The sequence below is a fragment of the Oncorhynchus keta genome, unplaced genomic scaffold (assembly GCF_023373465.1).
Source record: "Oncorhynchus keta strain PuntledgeMale-10-30-2019 unplaced genomic scaffold, Oket_V2 Un_contig_3321_pilon_pilon, whole genome shotgun sequence".
NCBI lineage: Eukaryota > Metazoa > Chordata > Actinopteri > Salmoniformes > Salmonidae > Oncorhynchus > Oncorhynchus keta.
The window spans coordinates 70,070-80,000 of NW_026287194.1; the positions used below are offsets into that span (position 1 = coordinate 70,070).

At 42.4% G+C, this 9,931-nt stretch overlaps 1 protein-coding gene across 1 annotated transcript in view; it reads right to left on the bottom strand.

The window, feature by feature from the left end:
* Positions 1–9,931, bottom strand: part of LOC118376534 (nucleolar pre-ribosomal-associated protein 1-like) — a 79,821-nt gene that overhangs the window by 9,399 nt on the left and 60,491 nt on the right. Inside the window, 3 exon segments of the mRNA XM_052508021.1 lie at positions 2,207–2,340; positions 2,342–2,432; positions 3,601–3,710. Of these exon segments, the coding sequence (XP_052363981.1) occupies positions 2,207–2,340; positions 2,342–2,432; positions 3,601–3,710 (335 nt within the window).

A 9,931-nucleotide genomic window follows, 5' to 3' on the forward strand; every position in this document is an offset into this window, starting at 1 on the left:
GCACTCACATCTGTAGCCATCATCCCAGACACCCTGGACCCAGTCCAATTGGCATACCTCCCCAACAGATCCACAGATGATGCAATCTCTATTGACCTCCACACTGCCCTTTCCCACCTGGACAAGAGGAACACCTACGTGAGGATGCTTTTCATTGACGACAGCTCCGAATTCAACGCCATAGACATCACTAAGCTAAGGACCATGGGACTAGACACCTCCCTCTGCAACTGGATCCTGAACTTCCTGACGGGCCGCCCCGAGGTGGTGAGGGTAGGCAACAACACGGCCGCCATGCTGACCCTCAACAAAGGAGCCCCTCAGGGGTGCATGCTTAGTCCCCTCTTGTACTCCTTGTTCACCCATGACTGCGTTGCCACATAGGACTCCAACACCATCATTAAGTTTGCTGACGACACAATGGTGGTATGCCTGATCACCGACGACGAGACAGCCTGTAGGGAGGAGGAGGTCAGAGACTTGACAGTGTTGTGCCAGCACAACAACCTCTCCCTTAACGTCAGCAAGACAGAAGAGCTGATTGTGGACTGAAGGAAACGCAAGGCCACGCAAACCCCCATTCACATCGACAGGACTGTATTGGAGCGGGTCAAGAGCTCCTCAGTGTCGACATCACTAAGGAGCTATCATGATCCACACACACCAACCAACACAGTCGTGAAGACAACACCTCTTTTCCCTTCAGGAGGCTGAATCTGTATTTGAAATTCACTGCTCGATTGGAGGGGCCTTGCAGATAATTGTATGTGTGGGGTAGGAATGTAATTACAATTAAGAAGTAATGTGGATATTTCGCTCAATTCAATTTCCTTTTTTGTGACCCAAATCTTTCAATCAATGTATGTTCAAATAAATCATTTAGATACAATAGTAAAAAGTAAAAACAGATAAACAGTTGTTTAACTGAACATTCAGAATCAACCAAGAGCCTGCCCTGCCACAAAATGCTGAGTCATACGGAATATTTATTATTATTATTATTATTATTATTTTTATTATTATTTTTATTATTTGTTCAGGGCTCTGACGCATAATTGTATTACAAGGAGTACATCCATTGATATAATGTAGGAGCAATAATGGAATTATTTGAGTGTTTTAAGGATAAGAAATAACTAAAAGTTGATTAATAACAAGTTTTTTAACTTTTCCATGCTCAATCGAACACAATTTACCCCCCAAAATAGTTTAGTCATGAGGTGAGACAAAAATGTTCTGCTGCCCCTTTAAGGGGCGGGCCATTACCGTGGTAATAATGTTCTGCTGCCCCTTTAAGGGGCGGGCCATTACCGTGGTAAAAATGGTCTGCTGCCCCTTTAAGGGGCAGGCCATTACCGTGGTAATAATGGTCTGCTGCCCCTTTAAGGGGCGGGCCATTACCGTGGTAAAAATATTCTGCTGCCCCTTTAAGGGGCGGGCCATTACCGTGGTAAAAATATTCTGCTGCCCCTTTAAGGGGCGGGCCATTACCGTGGTAAAAATATTCTGCTGCCCCTTTAAGGGGCGGGCCATTACCGTGGTAATAATGGTCTGCTGCCCCTTTAAGGGGTGGGCCATTACCGTGGTAAAAATGTTCTGCTGCCCCTTTAAGGGGCGGGCCATTACCGTGGTAAAAATATTCTGCTGCCCCTTTAAGGGGCGGGCCATTACCGTGGTAATAATGGTCTGCTGCCCCTTTAAGGGGCGGGCCATTACCGTGGTAATAATGTTCTGCTGCCCCTTTAAGGGGCGGGCCATTACCGTGGTAATAATGTTCTGCTGCCCCTTTAAGGGGCGGGCCATTACCGTGGTAAAGACACTCAGTGTCTGTCAGAGATCATCTCCATGTCTGCGCTACCAGTAGACAGTTGCAGCAAACGTATATTGAAAAACAACAAAGTATGTTAACAAAACGATGTAACTAGACAAGAAATAACAAGACAAAAAGTCACACTTTGGTATCCTTTCAGGTCAACTCAACCAACTTCTACAATTGGGCTTTTCGATTGGTGGTAAAAAAAAATTAAAAAGTGTTCCCAAATGCTGTGTGGCAGGTGAAATAGACATCCTTACCCGGCAATGCCAAAATATACCCCCATTTGGCAGGTGGCGGGTGTTGACTTTCCACCCTACTCACAACGGTGTCTTTTAACTACATTTTGCTTTACTAAGCAGACCATCATAATGTAGTTCAGGGGTCCTCTACCTCAGATGTCTGATGATGGTGGTGGCCACACACAGGAACTGGCTGATGAGGGGTAGAGGGAGAACCTTTGGAGTGCTGTGTCCCTGGGGTTTGTCCTCATTGGCCGCGGAGGAAGAGGATGAGGAAGAGGAGGCCCTCACCACGGGTCTCCTTCTGTCCCAGGTTGGTGAACCACAGCACATGGAGCAGCTCCACCACAGCACTCAGCAGACCCTGGTCTACATGTCTGGAGGAGAGAAGAGGGGTTTGACTCTACAGCAGTCCTGGTACTATTTTAACTCTGTTTGAGTCTTCTCTAATGATGCCCTCCCCTCCCCCTCAGCACACTGACCACCATCCCCCCAGAGCACACTGACCACCACCCTCCCCGAGCACACTGACTCCCCCACCCCACCCCGGAGCACACTGATCCCCCCCCCAGAGCACACTGATCCCCCAGAGCACACTGACCCCCCACCCCACCCTGGAGCACACTGACCCCCCAGAGCATACTGACCCCCCACCCCACCCTGGAGCACACTGACCCCCACCAGAGCACACTGATCCCCCCTCCCCGAGAGCACACTGACTCCCCACCCTGGAGCACACTGACCCCCCGAGCACACTGACCCCCCACCCCACCCTGGAGCACACTGACCCCCACCAGAGCACACTGATCCCCCCCTCCCCCGAGAGCACACTGACTCCCCCACCCCGGAGCACACTGATCCCCCCAGAGCACACTGACTCCCCACCCCACCCCGGAGCACACTGATCCCCCCAGAGCACACTGACCCCCCACCCCACCCTGGAGCACACTGATCCCCCCAGAGCACACTGACCCCCACCCCAGAGCACACTGACCCCCCACCCCACCCTGGATCACACTGACCCCTCCCCCAGAGCACACTGACCCCTCCCCCAGAGCACACTGACCCCCCAGAGCACACTGACCCCCTCACCCCACCCTGGAGCACACTGATCCCCCAGAGCACACTGACCCCCCAGAGCACCCTGGAGCACACTGACCCCTCCCCCAGAGCACACTGACCCCTCCCCCAGAGCACACTGACCCCTCCCCCAGAGCACACTGACCCCCCACCCCACCCTGGAGCACACTGACCCCCCAGAGCACACTGACCCCCCAGAGCACACTGACCCCTCCCCCAGAGCACACTGACCCCCCACCCCACCCTGGAGCACACTGACCACCCCCAGAGCACACTGACCCCCCAGAGCACACTGACCCCCCCAGAGCACACTGACCCCTCCCCCACCTCTGGTCACTGGTCATCAGGGCTTCCTGGTGAAGGCAACTTTTTTGTTATTGTTGTTTAAAATAAATAAATTCAGAACCAGAATGTCTGGCTAGATGGTTTAAATAGTAAAGACGAAATCCAGACAGTACTTCTCACCTCCTCTCCAGCAGCTGCAGAATCCAGGTGAGGAGCCCGTGGCCCTTGGTCAGGTTGTAGGCTGCTTTGGTCACACGACCAGCCTGGTGCAGGACTCTCACTATCAGAGTCTGGTAGAGAACGTCACACACAGGAGGAGAGACAACGGTCATGAACATCAACATGTGATAACATTGTACTTTATTGAAATATGTATTATAATATAATATATATATATATATATATATATATATATATATATATATATATATATATATATATATATATAATAATGTATTTAAACAAGGGGGTAACCAGTATGTCCAAAACATAAAGTATATATATAATATATATATATATATATACACAATATATATAATAATATATAACGTAAATTAATATGTGCCCATTGATTCAGAAGACGCTAACTTGTAAATGCCTCGTGAGTTTAGTTCAACTGTCCTACCAATCAGAACCCACAATATCAGCTTGTTTTACTTCCAATGTTTGTAAACAAAGTAAATGTAAACATAGTCTCATAACATGGTTGAAACTATAATTTTTATATCAGGGATGGTCAGTCCTTTGCATCCATAGCTCGGTCTATAAATTTGAGAGTGGTCACATTTCTCCAGCCCTATCTATCCCTCTTAGCTTTTACCAAAACAGGGGCGGGGAGTTAGCTTTGTTATTGTTTCTGCTGCTAATTTTTGCATTCCAACCAAGGTACATGAACAGAGATGCAAACTGAAAATGAAACCAGTAGTCTATTGTTTTATACAGACATATACCATTGAGACCAGTAGTCTATTGTTTTATACATACATATACCATTGAAACCAGTAGTCTATTGTTTTATACATACATATACCATTGAAACCAGTAGTCTATTGTTTTATAGACATATACCATTGAAACCAGTAGTCTATTTTTTATACAGACATATACCATTGAAACCAGTAGTCTATTGTTTTATACAGACATATACCATTGAAACCAGTAGTCTATTGTTTTATACATACATATACCATTGAAACCAGTAGTCTATTGTTTTATACAGACATATACCATTGAGACCAGTAGTCTATTGTTTTATACATACATATACCATTGAAACCAGTAGTCTATTGTTTTATACAGACATATACCATTGAAACCAGTAGTCTATTGTTTTATAAAGACATATACCATTGAAACCAGTAGTCTATTGTTTTATACAGACATATACCATTGAAACCAGTAGTCTATTGTTTTATAGACATATACCATTGAAACCAGTAGTCTATTGTTTTATAAAAGACATATACCATTGAAACCAGTAGTCTATTTCTCTCATGTTCTACTGGTTTTTAACTTTCTCTCATTGTCCGGAGGCCGACTTGATTTGTACGCATTGCTGTGCTAATAATGTTAAGAAATAGTTCATTAGCATTTTAAGCTAAACGTTCTGAGCTGTGAGTCTTTCTGGGTAAATCTCTAAGAGCTTTTATCACACCTGGATTGTGGGACACATTATTCTTTTCAAATATTCTTCAAGCTCTCTGTCAAATTGGTTTTGCCATAGATTTTCAAGTAGATTTAAGTCAAATCTGTAACTCTGCCACTCAGGAACATTCACTGTCTTCTTGGTAAGCAACTCCAGTGTAGATTTGGCCTTGTGTTTTAAGGTTATTGTCCTGCTGAAAGGTGAATTCATCTCCAAATGTAGATATGTTTTAAGGTTATTGTCCTACTGAAAGGTGAATTCATCTCCCAGTGTAGATGTGGTCTTGTGTTTTAAGGTTATTGTCCTGCTGAAAGGTGAATTCATCTCCCAGTGTAGATGTGTTCTAGGTAATTGTCCTACTGAAAGGTGAATTAATCTCCCAGTGTAGATGTGTTCTAGGTTATTGTCCTGCTGAAAGGTGAATTCATCTCCCAGTGTAGATGTGTTCTAGGTTATTGTCCTGCTGAAAGGTGAATTCATCTCCCAGTGTAGATGTGTTCTAGGTTATTGTCCTGCTGAAAGGTGAATTCATCTCCCAGTGTTGATGTGTTCTAGGTTATTGTCCTGCTGAAAGGTGAATTCCTCTCCCAATGTAGATGTGTTCTAGGTTATTGTCCTGCTGAAAGGTGAATTCATCTCCCAGTGTCTGGTGGAAAAGCAGACTGAACCAGGTTTCCCCTCTAGGATGTTGCCTGTCCTTAGCTCCATTCGGTTTATTTTTTATCCTGAAAAACTCACCAGTCCTTAACGATTACAAGCATACCCATAACATGATGCAGCCACCACTATGCATGTAAACATGGAGAGTGGTACTCAGTAATGTATTGGATTCTCCCCAACATAACACCTTGTATTCAGGACAGAAAGTGAATTGCTCTGCCACATGTTTTGGTGTATTACTTTAATTCCTTGTTGGTATTTATTTATTCTGTTCAGGCTTCCTTTTTCATTCTGGCATTTAGGTTAGTATTATGGAGTAACTACAATGTTGTTGATCCATCCTCAGTCTTCTCCTATCACAGTCATCAAACTCTGTCAGTTAGGTTAGTATTATGGAGTAACTACAATGTTGTTGATCCATCCTCAGTCTTCTCCTATCACAGTCATCAAACTCTGTCAGTTAGGTTAGCATTATGGAGTAACTACAATGTTGTTGATCCATCCTCAGTCTTCTCCTATCACAGTCATCAAACTCTGTCAGTTAGGTTAGCATTATGGAGTAACTACAATGTTGTTGATCCATCCTCAGTCTTCTCCTATCACAGTCATCAAACTCTGTAACTGGTTTAAAATCACCATTGGCCTCATGTTGAAATCCCTGAGCGGTTTCCTTCCTCTCTGGCAACTGAGTTAGGAAGGACGTCTGTATCTTTGTAGTGACTGGGTGTATTGATACATCCAGAGTGTAGGTGCCCTTCTTTACGAGGCATTGGAAAAACCTCCCTGGTCTTTGTGGTTGAATCTGTATTTGAAATTCACTGTTCAACTGAGGGACCTTACAGATAATTGTATGTGTGGGGTACAGAGATGAGGTAGTCATTTAAAATACATTATGTTAAACACTATTACTGCACACAGAGTAAGTCCATGAAGCTTATAACGTGACTTTTTCAAACAAATCTATACTCCTGAACTTTAGGCTTGCCATAACAAAGGTGTTGAATACTTACTGACTCAAAGACATCAGCCTTTCATTAAAAAAAAATGTTAAAACTAACATAATTCCACTTTGATATTATGTGGTACTGTGTGTAGCTCAGTAACAACAAATCTGCATTGAATCCATTTTAAATTCAGTCTGTAACAAATAAATGTGGAAAACGTCAAGGGGCGTGTGAACACTTTCTGAAGGCTCTGTGAAATCAAAGCAAATTTTATTTGCCGAATACAATTTCACCTTACAGTGAAATGCTTACTTACAAGCCCCTTAAGCAACAACGCAGTTTTGGCACGGTTGGTTTACAGCCAATAAAGAAAATGGCAGCCATCTCTCATTTTAACATGCATTGAACAGTCTATTTTAGCTAACAGTGATGGAGTTATATTATTAGCATAAATCATGACTAATCCAATCAAATCATCACTTTAGGAATAGTGGACAACATCAGTGTCTCTCCTTCTCATTGGTCTATTATACAGACAACATCAGTGTCTCTCCTTCTGTGGCTCAGTTGGTAGAGCATGGCGCTTGTAACGCCAGGGTAGTGGGTTCGATTCCCGGGACCACCCATACGTAGAATGTATGCACACATGACTGTAAGTCGCTTTGGATAAAAGCGTCAGCTAAATGGCATATATTATATTATTATATTATTCTCATTGGTCTATTATACGGACAACAGTGTCTCTCCTTCTCATTGGTCTATTATAAGGACAACATCAGTGTCTCTCCTTCTCATTGGTCTATTATACAGACAACATGATAGTGTCTCTCCTTCTCATTGGTCTATTATACAGACAACATGATAGTGTCTCTCCTTCTCATTGGTCTATTATACAGACAACATGATAGTGTCTCTCCTTCTCATTGGTCTATTATACAGACAACATTATAGTGTCTCTCCTTCTCATTGGTCTATTATACAGACAACATGATAGTGTCTCTCCTTCTCATTGGTCTATTATACAGACAACATGATAGTGTCTCTCCTTCTCATTGGTCTATTATACAGACAACATGATAGTGTCTCTCCTTCTCATTGGTCTATTATACAGACAACATTATAGTGTCTCTCCTTCTCATTGGTCTATTATACAGACAACATGATAGTGTCTCTCCTTCTCATTGGTCTATTATACAGACAACATGATAGTGTCTCTCCTTCTCATTGGTCTATTATACAGACAACATGATAGTGTCTCTCCTTCTCATTGGTCTATTATACAGACAACATGATAGTGTCTCTCCTTCTCATTGGTCTATTATACAGACAACATTATAGTGTCTCTCCTTCTCATTGGTCTATTATACAGACAACATTATAGTGTCTCTCCTTCTCATTGGTCTATTATACAGACAACATGATAGTGTCTCTCCTTCTCATTGGTCTATTATACAGACAACATTATAGTGTCTCTCCTTCTCATTGGTCTATTATACAGACAACATGATAGTGTCTCTCCTTCTCATTGGTCTATTATACAGACAACATTATAGTGTCTCTCCTTCTCATTGGTCTATTATACAGACAACATTATAGTGTCTCTCCTTCTCATTGGTCTATTATACAGACAACATGATAGTGTCTCTCCTTCTCATTGGTCTATTATACAGACAACATTATAGTGTCTCTCCTTCTCATTGGTCTATTATACAGACAACATGATAGTGTCTCTCCTTCTCATTGGTCTATTATACAGACAACATTATAGTGTCTCTCCTTCTCATTGGTCTATTATACAGACAACATGATAGTGTCTCTCCTTCTCATTGGTCTATTATACAGACAACAGTGTCTCTCCTTCTCATTGGTCTATTATAAGGACAACATTATAGTGTCTCTCCTTCTCATTGGTCTATTATACAGACAACATGATAGTGTCTCTCCTTCTCATTGGTCTATTATACAGACAACAGTGTCTCTCCTTCTCATTGGTCTATTATAAGGACAACATCAGTGTCTCTCCTTCTCATTGGTCTATTATACAGACAACAACAGTGTCTCTCCTTCTCATTGGTCTATTATACAGACAACATCAGTGTCTCTCCTTCTCATTGGTCTATTATACGGACAACATGATAGTGTCTCTCCTTCTCATTGGTCTATTATAAGGACAACATCAGTGTCTCTCCTTCTCATTGGTCTATTATACAGACAACATCAGTGTCTCTCCTTCTCATTGGTCTATTATAAGGACAACATCAGTGTCTCTCCTTCTCATTGGTCTATTATAAGGACAACATCAGTGTCTCTCCTCCTCATTGGTCTATTATACAGACAACATGATAGTGTCTCTCCTTCTCATTGGTCTATTATACAGACAACATCATTGTCTCTCCTTCTCATTGGTCTATTATACAGACAACATCAGTGTCTCTCCTTCTCATTGGTCTATTATAAGGACAACATCAGTGTCTCTCCTTCTCATTGGTCTATTATAAGGACAACATCAGTGTCTCTCCTTCTCATTGGTCTATTATACAGACAACATGATAGTGTCTCTCCTTCTCATTGGTCTATTATACAGACAACATGATAGTGTCTCTCCTTCTCATTGGTCTATTATACAGACAACATGATAGTGTCTCTCCTTCTCATTGGTCTATTATACAGACAACATGATAGTGTCTCTCCTTCTCATTGGTCTATTATACAGACAACATGATAGTGTCTCTCCTTCTCATTGGTCTATTATACAGACAACATGATAGTGTCTCTCCTTCTCATTGGTCTATTATACAGACAACATCAGTGTCTCTCCTTCTCATTGGTCTATTATACAGACAACATGATAGTGTCTCTCCTTCTCATTGGTCTATTATACAGACAACATGATAGTGTCTCTCCTTCTCATTGGTCTATTATACAGACAACATGATAGTGTCTCTCCTTCTCATTGGTCTATTATACAGACAACATGATAGTGTCTCTCCTTCTCATTGGTCTATTATACAGACAACATCAGTGTCTCTCCTTCTCATTGGTCATTATACAGACAACATCAGTGTCTCTCCTTCTCATTGGTCATTATACAGACAACATCAGTGTCTCTCCTTCTCATTGGTCATTATACAGACAACATCAGTGTCTCTCCTTCTCATTGGTCATTATACAGACAACATCAGTGTCTCTCCTTCTCATTGGTCATTATACAGACAACATCAGTGTCTCTCCTTCTCATTGGTCATTATACAGACAACATCAG